The sequence below is a fragment of the Ailuropoda melanoleuca genome, chromosome 2 (genome assembly GCF_002007445.2).
Source record: "Ailuropoda melanoleuca isolate Jingjing chromosome 2, ASM200744v2, whole genome shotgun sequence".
NCBI classification, from domain to species: Eukaryota; Metazoa; Chordata; class Mammalia; order Carnivora; family Ursidae; genus Ailuropoda; species Ailuropoda melanoleuca.
This window is the reverse complement of record NC_048219.1, coordinates 109,811,445-109,830,059: the sequence shown is the minus strand read 5'-3', so window position 1 is coordinate 109,830,059 and position 18,615 is coordinate 109,811,445. Positions and strand designations below refer to the sequence as shown.

Here is an 18,615-nt window from a genome sequence, read left to right as displayed (position 1 = left end):
AAGAAAGGGATAAAGAAGGGGGGGTAAACAGAAGGGGGAATGAACCATGAGAGACTATGGACTCTGGGAAATAAACGGAGGGCTTCAGAGGGGAGGCGGGGTGAGAGAATGGGATAGGCTGGTGATGGGTATTAAGGAGGGCACGTGTTGCATGGTACACTGGGTGTTATACGCAAGGAATGAATCATGGAAATTTACATCAAAAACTAGGGATGTACTGTATGGTGACTAACATAAAAAATTATTATAAAAAAAGAGACTACTATGAACAATTAAATGCCAACAAATTGGACAATATAGAAGAAAAGAATAAATTTCTAGAAACACACAAACTGCGAATACTGAATCACAAAGGAGAAAGTCTGAACATGTCAATTACTGGTAAGGAAATTGAATCAGTTATCAAAAACCTTACAACAAACAAAAAAATTCAGGACAAGGTGGCTTCATTGGTGAATTCTACCAAACATACAAAAAAGTATACCAATGATTCTCTAATTCTTTCAAAAAGACAGAAAGGAGGGAAAACTTCCCAACTCATTTTACAAGGCCAGCATTACCCTGATACTAGAGCCAGGTAAGGGCAACACATGAAAAAAAATGTATCTCATGATCATAGATGCAAAAAATCCTCAAATATTAGCAAACTGAATTCAACAATACAGTAAAAGGATCATACACCATGATTAACTCACACCTGTTTCAGGAATGATAGGATGATTTAACATCCACATAATCAATGTGATATACCACATTAACAAAACCAAAGATGATGGATCATCTCAATAGATGCAGAAAAAGCATTTGACAGAATACAACATCCATTTATGATAAAAACTTTCCCAAAGCATGTATAGAGAGAATGCACCTTAACATAATATAGACCATATATGACAAGCCTACAGCTACCATCATACCTTATGAGAAAAAGCTGGAAAAGATTGGCAACAAGACAGGATGCCCACTCTTACTACTCTTATTCCACATAGTATTAGAAATCCTAGCCAGAGATAATAAGCAAGAAATAAAAGGCATCCAAATTGGAAAGAAATAGGACTGTCACTATTTGCAGATGCATGACTTTACATATAGAAAACTCTGAAGACTACACACAAAAAACTAAGAACTAATAAATTAGGTGAACTTGCAGGATACAGAAATGCAATATATAGATCTATGATCAGTTGCATTTCTGTGTGTGTGTGTGTGTGTGTATATACACACACACACACACACACACACGCTAATAATGAACTACAAGAGAAATTAAGAAAACAATTCCATTTATAATTACATCAAAAGAATGAAAACCTAGGAATAAATTTAACCAGGGAGGTAAAAGACCTATAAACTGAAAACTATAAAGCACTGATACAAGAAATTGAATAAATGGAAAAATATTCTGTGCTGATGGACCAGAATTGATATTACCATGTCCATACTAATCAAAACAATCTACATATTCATTGTAATCCTTACCAAAATTCCAATGGCATTTTTCAAAGAAATAGAACAAAATCCTAAAGTTTCTAACCACAAACACCCCAAATAGCCAAAGCAATCTTGAAAAAGAGCAAAGCCAGAGATCTCATGCTTGATGTCAACCTATACTACAAAGCTAATCACAATAGTATGATCTTGGGATTAGAAACAGACTCATATATCAATGTAACAGAATAGGTAGCCCAGAAATAAACCCATACCTATATGTCAATTTATGATAAAGGAGCCAAGAATATACAATGGGGGAACGAACAGTCTCTAATAAATACTGTTGGAAAAACTGGACAACCACATGAAAATAATGAAATTGGACCACTATCTTACACCTACACAAAAAATTAACTCAAAACGGAATAAAGATTTAAATATGTAAGACATGGAAACCTAAAACTTCTAGAAGAAAACAGATGATACGCGTCTATACATCAGTCTTGGCAATGATTTTTTGGATTTGACACAAGAAGCAAAAGCAATAGAACCAAAAATAAACTAGTGGGACTACATTAAGCTAAAAAAACTTCTGCAAAACAAAAGAGATGATCCACAAAATGGAAAGAACCTACAGAATGGGAGAAAATATTTGCAAATCATACCTGATAGGAGGTTAATAACCAAAATAGAGAATTCATACAACTCAGTAACAAAACAACCCCCAACACACACACACACACACACACAAAGAAAAAGAACATCCCCCAAAACCCATGATTAGGAAGTGGGCAGAAGATCTGAATAGACACCCCCCCAAGATAGGCAGATGGCCAATAGGTACATGAAAAGATGTTCAACATCACTTGTCATCTAGAATATGCAAATCATAGTTACAAGAAGATACCACCACACATCTCTTAGAATGGCTATTATCAAAAAGATAAGAAATAAGAAGTATTGGCAAACGTGGAGAAAGAACACTTGTGTACTGTTGGTGAGAATGTAAATTGGTTCAGCCATTACTGAAAACAGTATAAATGGTCCTCAGGAAATTAAAAATAGAACTATCATATGATCCACCAATTCCACTTCTGGTATTTATCTGGAAAAAAAAGATAACACTAACTTCAAAAGATATGTGTACCCCCATGTTCACTGCAGCATTATTTCCAATAGCAAATCAACCTAAGTGTCCACTGATGTATGGGTAGATAAACAAGATAGAAATGTACAAAATATCATCCATCATAAAAAAACAACAACAAAAAAAAACAAAAAACCTTGCCATTCGTGACAACACAGATGGACCTTCAGGGCATGTGAAATAACTCAGAGAGAAGGCTAAATACTGTATGAGGTCACTTATGTGTGGGGGGGAGAAACACTACCAGCACCCGTGACAACCACACACACACACACACACACACACACACACACGCATGCACACACAAAAGCAAAACTCAACTCAGACATAGACTGGTGGTTGTCAGAGGTAGGGAATTGGGAGTGGGCAAAATGGGTAAAAAGGTACAAACTTCCAGGTATAAGTCATGGGAATGTAATATACAGTAGATTGTTAACTATTTTGTACATTTGAAAGTTCTAAGTCTTCAAACTTCTCACAAGAATTGTAACTATGTATGTCAATAGATGTCCATTAGACTTATTGCTCCAATTTTACCAAATATACAAATACTGAGTCATTATGCTGTATGCCTGAGACTAACACTTTATGTAGATTAAAATAACTTTTTTTTTTAAACTTATACTGGATTATATTACCTCCCCTTCTTCTCAGGTATGATTGTACTTAAATTAGATCCATACTGTTTGCTTTGACCTTCAAGATTCTGCCTACTTGTTCAACCTCATTTCACAGAATTCTCACTCCCTATATTCAAACCACAGATCTTCCTTTGTTTTGCTGCCAGAACTTCTTTCCTACTTTACTCTTTAGAACAGGCTTATTCCACTACCTGAAATGATCTCATATGTACTTTTCACATGGTTGTTTCTTTCTTGTACTTTACGTCTTAATTTTTTTCACTTCATCAAGGACTTCCCTAAAGTTTATTCAAAGATTTTATATACAGCATCCAAACAGGTAATAAAGACCTGAAATTCCTTTTATTTTTATCCCCCACTAGACAATAAACTTCGCAAGTATTCTACTTCCCTTAAATGCACAACCAAATCATAGAAGAAAATCAGGTACATAGCTGGTTCAATAAACAGGTTTTGATGAAATGAATGAAAAAACCAATACGTAGGTGACCTCAGAATCATGACAGTATGAGCCATTCTTCTCTCTTCTCTCCTTTTAGTAACTAATTAGACATCTGTAACAGAATATAAGTGCCTTGGCATATTACACCACACGATCCAGATTGCTAGTTAACACGTGCATCCGAAAGTAAACAAATGGTTCAACAGATCTACTTTGTCAGATGCTTTTCCTTCAATACCCATTCATGACAAAAACCCTCAAACAATGTAGGTTTAGAAGGAACATACCTCAACCTAATAAAGGCAATGTATGAAAAACCCACAGCTACATCATCCTTTACGGGGAAAAACAGAGCTTTTCTTCTATAGTCAGGAATAAAACAGGGATGTGCACTCGCACCACTTTTATTTAACATAGTACTGGAACTCCTAGCTACAGCCATCAGACAATAAAAAGAAATAAAAGTCATCCAAATTGGCAAGGAAGAAGTCAAATTTTCACTGTTTGCTTATGATATGATATAGAAAATCTGAAAGACTCCCACCAAAACACTGCTAGAACTGATACAGATTCAGTGAGGTTGCGGGATACAAAAAAAAAAAAAAAAAAAAAAAAAAAAAAAAAAAATCAATGTACAGAAATCAGTTTCGTTTCTACAATGATAATGAAGAGAAACTAAGGAATCAACCCCATGTAGAGTTACACAAGAACAATGACATACATAAGAATAAACCTAACCAAAGAGGTGAAAGACTTGTACTCTGAAAACTACAGGACACTTATGAAAAAAGTTGAAGACAACACACACACACACACACACACACACACACACAAAATGAATGACATTCCATGCTCATGCATTGGTAAAACAGATATTCTTAAACTATCTATACTACCCAAAGCAATCTACATATTTAATGCAATCCTTATCAAAATACCAATAGCATTTTTCACAGAACTAGAATAAACAATCTTAAAATTGGTATGGAACCACATAAGACCCTATTCAGCCAAAACAATCTGGAAAAAAAGCAAAGCTGGAGGCATCACAATTCCAGGCTTTAAGTTATATTACAAAGCTGTAGTCATCAAGAGAAGTATAGAACACTCAGAAATGAACCCACAACTATATGGTTAATCTTTAATAAAGCAGAAAATAATGGGAAGAACAACAGTCTCTTGCACAAATGGTGCTGGGAAAACTAAACAGCAACATGCAAAAGAATGAAACTTGACTACGATCTTTCACCATACACAAAAATGAATTAAAAATGGATTAAAGACCTAAATATGTGACCCAAAACAATACAAATCCTAGAAGAGAACAAAGACAGTAATTTCTTTGACATTGGCCATAGAAACTTCTTTCTCCTGAGGCAAGGGAAACAAGAGCAAAAATGAACTACGGGGACTTCATCAAGATAAAAAGCTTCTGCACAGTTAAGGAAACAATCAACAAAACTAAAAGTCAACCTTCAGAATGGGAGAAGATGGCAAATGACGTATCTGATAAAGAGTTAGTACCCAAAATATATAAAGAACTTCTAAAACACAACATCCAAAAAATGAATAATCCAACTAAAAATGGGCCAAAGACATGAACAGACATCCAGATGGCTAACAGATGAAAAGACGCCCAACATCACTCATCAGGGAAATACAAATCAAAACTGAGTTATCATCTCATACCTGTCAGAATGGCTAAAATGAACGACACAAGAAACAGGTGTTGGCAAGGATGTGGAGAGAGGGGAACCCTCTTGCTGTTCATGGGAATGAAAATTGATACAGCCACTCTGGAAAACCATATGGAGGTTCCTCAGAAAGTTAAAAACAGAGCTACCCTACAATACGGCAATCACACTACTAGGTATTTACCCAAAAATGCTAACTCAAAGGAATACATGTCCTCTGATGTTTATAGCAGCATTATCAACAATAGCAAAATTATGGAAGCAGCCCAATGGTCCATGAATTCATGAATGGATAAGGAAGATGTGGTATGTATGTGTATGTATATATATGTATGATGGAATGTTACTATTCCATTTGCAATGACATGGATGGAGCTAGAGAGTATTATGCTAAGCAAAATAAGTCAGTCAGAGAAAGATAAATACCATATGACTTCAGTCATATGTGGAATTTAAGAAACAAAACAAGTGAACAAGGAGGGGAAAAAAGGAGAGAGGAGAGACAGAGGTAAACCACGGAACAGACTCTTAACTACAGAGAACAAACTGATGATTACCAGAGGGGAGGTGGGTGGAGAGATGGATTAAATAGGTGATGGGGATTAAGGAGTGCACTTGTAATGAGCACCAGGTATTGTATGGAAGTGTAAAAAAAAATCACTATATTATATACCTGAGAATAATATTACACTGTATATTAACTGGGGTTTAAGTAAACTTAAGGGGTGCTTGGCTGGCTCAGCTGGTTAAGCATCTGACTTGATTTTGGCTCAGGTCATCATCTTAGGGTTGTGAAACAGAGCCCCACACTGGGCATGAAGTCTGTTTAAGATTCTCTCTCTCCCTCTGCCCCTCCACTCCTCGGCGTGAGTACATGCTCACTGTCTCTAAGAAAAAAAAAAGAATAAAAAATAAAAAAAAGTAAAAGAAACTATGATAGCTTTGGATTTGATGAGAATATATAAAATTGATGTACAGAAGGAGAAGAATGGCAAAAGTAGAGTTTAAAGAAACAAAAGCTGAGAACTTCCCAAACCTAAGGAAGGACTTAAATATACGTGTCCAGGAAGCTGATAAAAGACTGCACTATCTCAATGCAAAAATATCTTTTCCAAGACACATGATATCGGAACTGTCAAAAATATCAGTGGTGAAGAATCTTATAGACAACCAGGGGAAAGAATTACTTACAAAAGAACCCCCATTAGGCCCTCAACAGATTTCTCAGCAGAAACGCTACAGGCCAGGAGAGAGTAGATGACACATAGACGACATACTCAAAGTGTTGAAAGGTAAAAATTTCTAGCTAAGAATACCTTATCTGCAAGTTATCTTTTAGAGAGGAGGGAGAAATAAAGGCTTTCCCCAAAAAGAAAAGTTGAGGGAGTTCACCACCAACAGACTAAAGATGTTAATCAAAGACAGGAAAACATACCAAAGTGCAGAACGGTCTGATAAAGTTGAAAAATAGAATTAGAAAACTAACTCTGCTAGAATGTGTTAACCACTGAACTATAGTATAAAAGTTAAAGATTAAAGATAATCATAGTGACTATAATTTGTTAAATAGCATAAAAGCATAAAGCACAAAAGAGGTAAACTGTGACATCAGATATATACAAAGAAGGAGTGAAAGGGTAGAAACTCTATAGGCAAATGGAGATTAGTTATTATCAGCACAAAATGGACAGTTTTATTTGTGAGAAGTTTTAAGCTTCATCATAACTGCAAAGCAAAAATCTGAAGTAGATTCATCAACATTAAAAAGGGAAAGACAGAGCATGTCACCGTGGATAAGTACCAATTTACAAGGGTAGGCAATAAAAGCAAAAATACCCGAAAGATCACAACCACCAGAAGGCAAATAATAAAATGTCAGTGATAAGTCCTTAGTATCAGTATCAGTAATCACTCTACATATAAATGGGTTGCATTCACCAGTCAAAAGGTATAGAATGGCTGGATAGAGAAACAAGACAATCATATGATGCCTACAGGAGACTCATCTCACCTTTAAAGACACACACTCAAATTTTGAAGGGACAGAAGAATATATCTTATTCAAGTGAAACCAAAAGAAAGTAGGGGTAGCAATACTTAGACAAAATAGACTCCAAGCCAAAACAAAACAAAAACAAACAAACAAAACAAAGAAACCAAGATTATATAATAGAGGAGTAAATATATTAAGATGTAACATTCATAAATGTATGCACATCCATTATCAGAGCCCCTAAGTGTATTAGGTAAATACTAATAAATCTGAAGAGAGAAATATACGATTATATAACAATAGTAGGGGAGTTGAACACCACACAATCTGTAATGGATAGATCACCCAAACAGGAAAAAAAAAAAAAAAAAGAAAACCAAGGAAATGTTAGAATCGAACTTTAGACAAACAGACTGACATATATATATAGAACATTCCATCTAACAGAAGAATCTGCTTAAGATTTCAAAGAATATATGATTTCCTCAAGTGCACATGGAACATTCTCCAGGATAGAACACAGAATAGGACACAAAACAATACCTACCAACATTTAAGAGTGAAATCATACCAATTTTCTTTTCTGACCACAACAGTATGAAACTAGAAATCAGTAAGAAAAAGCTGGAAAGTCTACAAATATGTGGAAACCAAACAGCAAACTTCTGAACAACCAATGGGTCAAAGAAATCAAAAGGGAAATCACAAAGTTAAAAGTTAACTTAATTGAACATAGTAATAAAATAAAACAAAATGACAAACAAAATGAGGAAAAAGTTAACTCAAAACAAATGAAAATGGAAAAACAACCTATCGAATCCTATGAGACCCTGCAAAAATAGTTCTGAGAGGCAAGTTTATGGCAATAAATGGATACATTAAGGAATCAGATCTCAAACTAACCCAATACCTCAAACAACTAGAAAAAGAACAGATTAAGTCCAAAGTTGTCAGAAGGAAGGAAATAAGATCACAGGGGAAGTAAATGTAACAGGGATCAGAAAAACAGGAAAGATCAAAGTTTTTTTTTTTTTAACAAAATTGACAAACCTTTAGCTAAACTAAGAAAAAAAGACTCAAAATTAGAATAGGAAGAAGAGATGTTATAACTGATACCACAGAAATATACAGAATCATGAGACTACTATGAATGATTACATGCCAAAAGATTATATAATCTAGAAGACCCAAATTTCTAGAAACACACAGCCTACCAAGACTGAATTAGAAAAATCTGATCAAACCAATAATGGGTAAAGGGATTATATCAGTTATCAAAGCCTCACAACACAGAAAATCCCAGGAGTAGATGGCTTCACTGGTGAATTCTACCAAACATTTAAGAAAAACATTAATGCCAATTCTTCTCAAATTCCTCTGGGGCGGCAGTGGGGGGGGCGGGGAGGAGGGCACGGGGATGAACTGGAGGAAACACTTAAAATCTCCTTCTACAGGGCAGAATTAGCCTGATGCCAAAGCCAGATATGGACACTATAAGACTACTCTAGAACAATATTACTTATGAAAATAGAAGAAAAAATTAAAATATTTGGAGACCGAAATGAAGAACATTATACACCATGATCAAGTAGGATTAATCTCTTCAACTCAAGGATGATTCAACATACACAGATCAATAAATGTAATACATCACTTTAATAGAATGAAGGGTAAACATATGATCATTGCAATAAATGCCAAAACACGTGACAAAACATAACTTTTCACAATATAAACCCTCAACAGATTGTGTATAGAAGAAACATACCAAAACATAATGAAGGCCATATATATGACACTTTTAGCTAACATTATATTCAATGTTGAAAAACTGAAAGCTTTCCTTTTAAGAACAGGAAAAAGACAAGATTGCCTACTGTCACCTCTTATTCAATACAGTACTGGAAGTCCTAGCTAGAGAAATTAAACAAAACCAAAAAAAATGGCACCCAAATCAGAAAGAAGTAAAATTGTCACTATTTGCAGTTGATATTTTGTGTATAGAAAATATCAAAGACTCAACCAAAAAACTGTTGAAACTAAGCAACTTCAGTAAACTTCCAAGATATAAAACATCAACATACAGAAATCATTCAAGTTACTATACACTAATTATGAAGTATCTGAAAAATAAATTATCCCATTCACCATAGCACCAAAACAATAAAATACCTAGTAATAAATTTATCCAAATAAGTGAAAGATCTGTACAATGAAAACTACAAAACTTCCTTGAAAAAAATTGAAGTAGATACAACAAATGGAAAAAACAACTTGTGTTCGTGGATCAGAAGCATTTTGTTAAAATGTTCATTTTACCTAAAGCCTTCTATAGATTCAGCGTAATCTCTGTCAAAATCCAAAGCATCATTCTTCACATAAATAGAGAAATGAAACCACCAACGACCCCAAATAGCCAAAGCAAATCCAAGGAAGAACAAAGATGGAGGTATCACATTTCCTGGTTTCAAATTATACTCCGAAGCTGTTGGAATAAAAACAGTATTATTGGCATGAAAATGAAACACAGACCAATGAAACAGAATCGAGAGCTCAGAATAAAACCCATGCATTTTCAGCCAACTAAAACTAGATAAGAGAAGAAATAACACCTAATGGGGAAACGATATCTTCAAATGGTATTGGGAGAGCAATGCAGAAGAACAATGAAATTGGACCCCTATTTTACAGCATTCATCAATTAACAGAAAATAGATCAAAGCATTAAATAGAAAACCTGATACCAGGACACTCCTAGAAAAAAAAATTTAGTGAAGCTTCTCTTCAACACTGGTTTTTGTAATGATGTTTTAGATTCATCACTAGAACAACAAAAAACCAAACAGTACTACATCAAACTTAAGCTTCTGCATAGCAAGGGAGACAATCAACAAAATGAAATGGCAACATAGCGAATGGGAGCAATTTTTCGCCAACCATGCATCCGATAGCAGGTTAATATCCTAAATATACAAAGAACACATTCAATCTAATTATGAAATAGGCAGAGAAACAGACATTTTCCCAACGACATCCAAATGGCCAACAAGTACATGAAAAGATACTCAACATAACTAGCCATCTGGGAAATGCAGCTCAAAAATCACAGTGAAATAACACCATTTACCTGTTAGAATGGTTATATAATGTGCGGAAATAATGTGTGTTGAGGAGGTTATGGAGAAAAGGGAACCCTGGTACACTGTTGGTGGGAATGTAAGTTGGTTCAACCACTATGGAAAACAACATTAAAGTTACTAAAAAAATTAAATGATCTACTATAGGATATAGCAATCCCACATCTGGGTATATATCCAAAGGAAATGAAAATAGGGTATCCAAGAAATATGTATACTTCTGTGTTCATTGCAGCATTTTCCACAATAGCCAAGATATAGAAACAACCTAAGTGCCCATCAACAGATGAATGGATAAAGATGTGATCTATATATGATAAATATTTATCTCACATAAAAAATGAAATATTTGGCCATAAGAAAGGACATCCTACCATTTGTTACAATATGGATAAACCCTGAGGACATTACACTAAAGAAGGTAAGTCAGAGAAAGGCACATACTGTAGGATATCACTTACGTGTCAATTTAAAGAAGTCAAACTTGTAAAAACAGAATGGTGGTTACCAGGAGATGAGGGGTGGGGAAGGGTGGAGAGGACAGATGTTATTAAACTGTTTAAATTTACAATGAATAGTACATAAGTCCTAGAAATTTAATGCACAGTACAGTGAATATACACACCAATATTGCATTATAATCAAACTGGCTAAGAGACGAACTTCATTCATTACTCCAACCACTAAGAAATAACTCCGTCATGTGAGAGTGGTGCTAACTATCACTACAATGGCAATCACTACCACATAAAAATCAAACTGACATGTTGTAACCTTACATTTACACAACATTGTAAGTCAAACACATTTCAATGGGAAGAAGGAAAATCAATTTTTAGAAAATAAACCAATACATATATAAAAACCAAAAAAACAAAAATTAAAGCCAACTAGCTTTGGCTTCCATAAAATGGGTCCACAACTTGCTTCTGATGTGTTTAATGTTTCTCTGAGTCAAATCTCTGAAGAAAAATTTTATAGAGTAATCCAGGAAGCAGAGCAATGATATCACCAATTAGAAAGTTATTAAGCCTTACGCTGCATTCATATGAAGATACAGGAATATCTTAAAGAACAGCTAATCCACTGGCAACGAAGACAAACTGTCATTTACCTGACTTCTCTAACAGAACTGAATTCAACTTACCATTATTATTATTATTGAGAAAGCTTATTAGAACATAAGACTTCGATGACAGAGACCAATATCTTTTCCTTCCAGAGTTTGCCAAACAAGAATTCTTTCGTATACTCTATAAAATTCCTAATCATTTGTCTTTATATATATAATTTTATAAATTTATATATTTAATATATAATTTATAAATACATAAATATAATATTTATATATTTTTATAGATTTATATATATTTATATGTATAAATATATATATGAAGCTACAAAATAGAGTATGAAATTCATTAAGTTCCATTGTAATCATTAGTCTCAACACCCTCCCCCCAATCAACAATTATCCCAACTGTATTTAATCTCATTCTTTTCCCCATTCACCCATCTTTTTCAAATTCTCCCAAGGTTCAAAAAAGGCAGTTTTCTCCCTGAATAACAGCTCACAAAATTCTCCCAGATGGCTTTTTCCCACAGTTTTATTCTATTAGTTTGGGTATACTTATATATTGCATTATGAAACATTTAAAATCAAAGTTTCCATTGGTAATTTGTCAACTATCTTAGAAGAAATTCAAGGCTTGATGCTTTCTATATGTATGATCAGAGGACCAAAAAACACCACAAAATATATTTTGTATTAAATATGGCTTTTCCAACGAACTAGAGCAACTGCACTCATCCACAGTTAACTAAGTGGCCAAAAGTATAGAGTGAAGTGAATCAAAGATCCAAAACAATCACATTCCAAATAATCGGTGAAATGTGGATATGTGCATTCCAAATGCCTGTATTTTATGAAAGGCAGTGTGTTATTAACAAAGAATTATTAAAAGCAAAGCCCTTCATTCTAGACCTTGGATCCACCTCCTGGACTGTCTGTGTATGTTTCCATCTGTTACTCCTCAGCCATCTCCTTACCAGAGCTGCTGCAGTGAGAGGGGTCAACAGGTCTTCCATTTTTATCGGAGCAGGCTAGTGCTCGAAAACGCATGCCTTTTCCACATTCTTTGCCTTCTCCTTGTACCCGAAATCCTCGTTGAGACTCTCTTCTGCCTTCTGGAAGAATGCAATCTGACCAGTTTCCATAAGGCTGAGATATAAACACATCACAAGGGCATAGTTCTGTTTCTAGGAGAGGGTACAGGTCAGAGTCCTGGCATTTCTCTTTCTTCCTGCTTTTCCCTGTTCCAAAAAGAGACAGTGATATATTAATTTCACATCTGTTTGGTTAAGTCACATTGTCTTTACTAGCATTTATTTACTAAATGTCAAATATAGCCTTCCCTTGCTCTTCTCCAATTTTTTTTTTTTAACACCATGAAAGCAAATCCTAGGACAATTGAAGCAACTCTCAAAGCAACTGTGAAATTAAAGTTAATTTGAGGGGCGCCTGGGTGGCTCAGTTGGTTAAGTGTCTGCCTTCGGCTGGGATCAAGCCCCACATCACACTCCTTGCTCAGCGGGGAGCCTGCTTCTCCCTCTCCCTGCCACTTCCCTGTCTTGTACTCTGTCAAATAAAATCTTTAAAAAAAAATAAAGGTAATTTGAAAAAAAATTGATTTTATATTGATAGTGGCAAAAAAAAAACCCTAAAAGATGTTTGCTATAGTAATTCAACAACTAGAAAGTTTTTATTATGATTTTTCCTATAACTTGTTTGTAAGAACAGATTACCTTGTCTCAGTTTTCCTTGAAATTAATGGTTTCCAGGGAAACCAACAAAACACTGGAAATATTAATATACTGTCTTTTTGATGTACATTTTTGGAAACAGTTTACTTATTCAAAGAACAAAATAATATCCTCCCATACAATGGCCCTGGAGTGAGGCTTGGTGTCACTAGGGGCATGGCAGATAAAGTACAACTTATTTTGGTCCTTGCCATCAGGCAGCTCACAAATGTTGACACAAGAAAAGGAAATAAATGCTCAAATAATGTTGGGTAATTTAATCTGAGAAAAAGCTGTGGCTTCCATTTTGAGAGACCTTTTTAACTTAAGTATTCTAGAATAGGACTTCACCTTAACCAACTGACTTTGATGGACCTTTTAGCTGTGATCCTGTTTTGAGTAATGAGAATGCAAAATCATTTCCCACTGCTCTGAGTACTTCATAATCATGTTTACTGGGATTTCAAGTCAGCATGTAACTTGATTCAACTCTCCTGCCAACACACTTCCACTAGATTCCTAAAGATTTTCTAATACATCGGATTTTTTCCTCATTAATAAGTCATCAGCTAGAGTCTTGGCTGGTTATTAGAAAAAAAAATGAAGTAGGCTGCTTTATTGGTCTTATTCCCAGTGTTTATAGGTGTTTTAGAAATGCTTGATTCAAGCTGATGCATGGGATATTATCTCATTGTCAAATAGTTTATACACAATTTTATAGCTGCTGCCTGGATGATTGGCTCTATGGTCTGACATGTTGCTTATGGCCACAATAAATAAGGACTCCTGCAGGTCTGAAGTGATCTTGCAGGAGCTTCAGCCTTGCTGCTATCTCTCTGGGAAGATGTACTCATTTGCCTTTATCATTAGGAGCACGTAACGAGAAAAAAGTTTGAGAAACACAGACCCTGTCATGGCTGTGAGAATTTACTGGTTGAAAGGTCCATGCGTGGTAACTGGTTTCTTCCTACCAGCACTTAACATACCCAAGTCTCTGGTGCCTCTTAAGTGTCCGTGTAAAAAAACAAAACAAAACAACAACAAAAAAAAACCCAAAACCCAAAAAAACTGCTGTCTCCACGTCTTCAATTTCTACTCTCTTCTCAAGTCATTTAAGCCTGGATTCAGAGTCTACCTCTTCTTTCCTACTCACAATTAACAAAGTAATAAAACAAAGGAAGCCATGGAATATCTTTATACCTTATCCTTCAGACTTAATCTTTCAATGATTGTTCAAAATGTTGACCACACCATCATTGTTGAAATAGCTTTCCCAAATTCCAGAGTACCTTACATTTTTGTCCCTCACCCCCGCCATTCCTCTGGGAATATCGAATTTGTTGGTTTGTTGCATTGTTTCCCCTCTCTACATCTCTTAACTGACAGGGTTTCTCAGGGCACTGCCCTAGGTTCTCTTCTTTTCTGATCCATTATTTTCACTCATAAGTTTAAAGAACCCTCTATATCTCTTAAATTCCTAATTATTATCTCCATTCTAGATTTCTTGGTCAAGCTTCTGAGCCACAGACTGGAACCTAAAGGACCAATCAAACTCAATCTGGCAAAATCCATACTCAACCTCTTCACACCTTCACAGGGCCTACCTTTCTCCATCTTCATTTCCCAATTACAGCAACATGACCAAGTCAAAATCTAAAAGGTCACACTTGAATTCTGTTGTACTACCTGCATCTGTTTAATGACAAAGATCTATCATTTCAAATGATTAAGCAGCTCTTAAATCAGTCTTTGTTTCCATTCTGACCAATACCACACATATTTAGCCCATCTCCAAAATTCCAGCTTAAATCCCCACAACAGTGTCTTCTAGTATTTTATTGCTATTGTCCTTCAGATTCCCTTCAATCTTCTCTCTACACTGCAGCTAGAAGCAGCTCACAAAGATGGAAGTCCGATCACATCATTCATCTACTTAAAACTCTTCAGTGACTTACCATAGTTCATGGAAGGAAGTCTAGACCCCTTTCTTTGGTCATCAAGGCTCCACAGTACTGAGATCATTAGGACCTGCCACCTGCTTATGTTGTGCCATTCTGCCTCTGGCATGTTACAAGCTAGACATACTGAGCATATTTCAGTTCCTGGAAATTCCTCACTGGTTTCTGGTCTTTGCAGTTCTTACACCAGAAACCTTCTTAAGTTCCAACCTCCTTGCGTAGTCTACTTAATGCCTACTCGTCCTTCAGGTCCAAAATAATACCTTACCCCTGCCAGAAAGCCATCCTTGGGACTTGTCATCTCAGAGTATGGAAAAGGTAGTCTTCTGTACTTTCCTTATTCTGCCTATCACAAACTATGCCTTTCCAAGGATGTTCACACCCCAGTTCTTGGAACCTATAATCATGCTACCTTAGATGGCAAAATGGACTTTGTAGATGTGACTAGGATTATGGGCCTTGAGAGAAGATTATTCTGGATTATCTGGGTGGGTCCAACTTAATCACATGGTTTTATAATTAGAAAACCTTTAGGACTAAGAGAGAGAATAGTCAGACTCAATGTTACTGAATTTCAAGATGGAAGAGTCATGAGCCAAGGAATGTGGATAGCCTCTAGAAGCTAAGAAAAAACAAAAACAAACAAAACAAAAAACATTTTCCCCTAGAGCCTCCAGAAAGGCATGCAGTTCCACCAACATCTTGTTTTCAGCCTTGTGAAACTGAAGTTTGCTTTAGACCTACATAACTGTGAGAAAATCAATTTGTGTTGTTTTTAAAGGCACTAAGTTTTGTGGTAATTTGTTAAAGCAGCAATAAGAAATTAATGTAGCACTAATATAACAGCTATTGTCATAAATTCTATACTGTGTTTTAATTGTAATAAAATCTCCATCTTCTATTACACTGTAAGCTCCTAAATTAGGATCATGTCTATTCCTGACTAGTATTTCTAAGGCCTAGCACACATAAGTGGTCAAGAAAAATGTTCATTAAGAAAAGGAGGTTTAAAAAAGTGGAGTGGGGGAGAAAGAGAAGACAAAAGGACTAAGTGAGAGAGAGCAAGAGACAGGAGGGAGAAAAATATTCATCTACAAGGCAACCAACAGTTGCTGGCAGAACAAGTATTCTCTATGTGGTCTCTGTATTTGGGATAATCTTAATTACATGACATCACTGAAGACGGATTTAAGTTAATACAGAAATGGTTCTCAAAATGAGAAACAAATTATTAGGGGTCCTTTACTTTGATTACATTTTAGTAAAAAAAAAAAATCAGCATTAACCTTTGGATTCAGGAGTTTACTACTAAAAAACAAGCTAAAACAAACAATCCCTAATACAACTGTAAAGACATTTCCCCCCTTAAGTCAGAGGTAATTTTTGACTGTTCCCACAAGAACATAAAACTACAAGTATGTATCAAATTATTTTATTTATTCAGTTATTTTGTATATTAACCTAAAATCTGCTTAATAGATTATGTTCAGCAGTGTATAAACACCGTTGCTATAATTACCATTGGGTCTAACACCCGTGATGGTCTAGTTTAGGTACAACACCCAGGATATCCAGATATTGAATTCAAGTCTCTTGTTAAAAATGGAAAAAAGAACACACTAGATGGTCCCTTATTCCATAGAGTGGCTTGTATTTTTGTCTGTGCTTCTTTGTGTGTCTTTGTTAAAGAGAATCGCACTGTTTTACAGCCTAAGTCCATGCCTTTTAGTACCCTTCAGGTTAGAGATTACTTAAGTTTACCACCAAATTACATGTGAGAGGCCAAAATACAAGCAGAGTGCCACAACAACAAAAATAAGTCTTAAGTGAAAAATTACAATTCACTACTTCTCACTGCACACACAATACAGAATTGTTGATTTTTCTTCCTACAACTCTTGTGTTTCATAAAGTTGACCAACCTAATTAAGGTGTTTCCAAGACATGAACATACAAAGATCAATTGTCCAGCAAAAATCATAACCAGTAATAATATAGAAAAATTCTAAGTAGTGTTTTTTTTAGGAGTAATTCTTGGGATAGAGTCTGCAGAAAAATGTACAATGGTTCTTCCAATATTTACATAAAAAGTGTATTTTAAGTAAGCCAAATGCATTAGTTTTCAAACTGTACTAATGCAATAAATACCCTGGGTTTTTCCAGTAATCCCATTCTCAATTTGCAGGTCTAAAATACCATTAGTAAACTCTCAAGAAAAGAAAACTGGACACTAATTAAAACCTTCCTTTCCCTCTAAAGGAAATTCTCACATCAAAGATAAAGAGAATTGCCAGAATGATGGCTTCTGAAGCCGTAGGTTCAAACGCGCACACCAAGTTTTACTGTTACCCCTGAACTTGAAATTACTCCAAACACATTCTACCCCATTATATTCCCTCTAAGAACTTGTTTTACCTTAGAAACACAAGCAATGTTGCACAAAGTTATATTTGCACAGATTTTTGTAGAAGAAAGCACAAAGTACAATATATTTTGTTGTTTCCATTTGATTCTATATTTGACCTACCCTCATGAATGGGCTTCTGATTTGTGTGCAGAAACCCTGTTGAAGGCTCTCATTGATTAAGTAAATCCATTAGCATGAGTTAAATTTAAAACATAATCTTGTAAGCCATACATTCAAACAAAGGGAATTTGAAACCAAGAGAATTAGCACTTGAACTGCTTATAAGAACATATGGTCTTCTGTGCTTAATTCTTCAATGTCAACAACAATTCTATTATCCCAATGATTATTTTAGCATTTTTCCTTTGGGTCTTTATTACCTAAATTAAGTTTTCTGCATATTCAAATACAACTAAAAGAAATTGTGGGATATTTATCTAGACAAGTAGCACAATACACTAGACTGCCTCATTTGTATATTACAGGGAAAAATTGCTCCAGTACCTTGATTAAACTATTAATTGCTTTAATTTCCATTAAATTGCATGGATGTAAATAGAACCAAAACAATATGCCACAAAAGCAGAACCTATATATGTAATCTGACTTTTATCTTACACTAAAATTGTAAAATGTCAAGTTGCTTGTAAAATAATGGCAAAAAGAATGATATAGATTACATTTGCCTTTGTTGTGTTTTACAAATCAGTCACTGCTTTCAACCCTGTTGAGATCCTGGCATGACCAAATACCAGAAACTTTGCCATAGCTACTCCGACGTAGTGGGTGGCTATGTTGCCATTTACCACTTTACAGATTAGAAAGCCATAGAGAGGAATTTCACAGCTATAGAATGGTTCACGTAATTCACTTCACAAGTATTAGTGCAGTACATACTATGAGCCAGGCACAGCTGCAGAAGATACATAATGTTAGGGAAGGGCTGGGAAAAGGAGAGGCCCG

The 18,615-nt window shown here is 35.2% G+C and overlaps 1 protein-coding gene across 1 annotated transcript in view; it reads right to left on the bottom strand.

The window, feature by feature from the left end:
• THSD7B (thrombospondin type 1 domain containing 7B) overlaps positions 1-18,615 on the bottom strand; it is an 848,738-nt gene that overhangs the window by 225,203 nt on the left and 604,920 nt on the right. Inside the window, 1 exon segment of the mRNA XM_034654492.1 lies at positions 12,535-12,798. Within this exon segment, the coding sequence (XP_034510383.1) occupies positions 12,535-12,798 (264 nt within the window).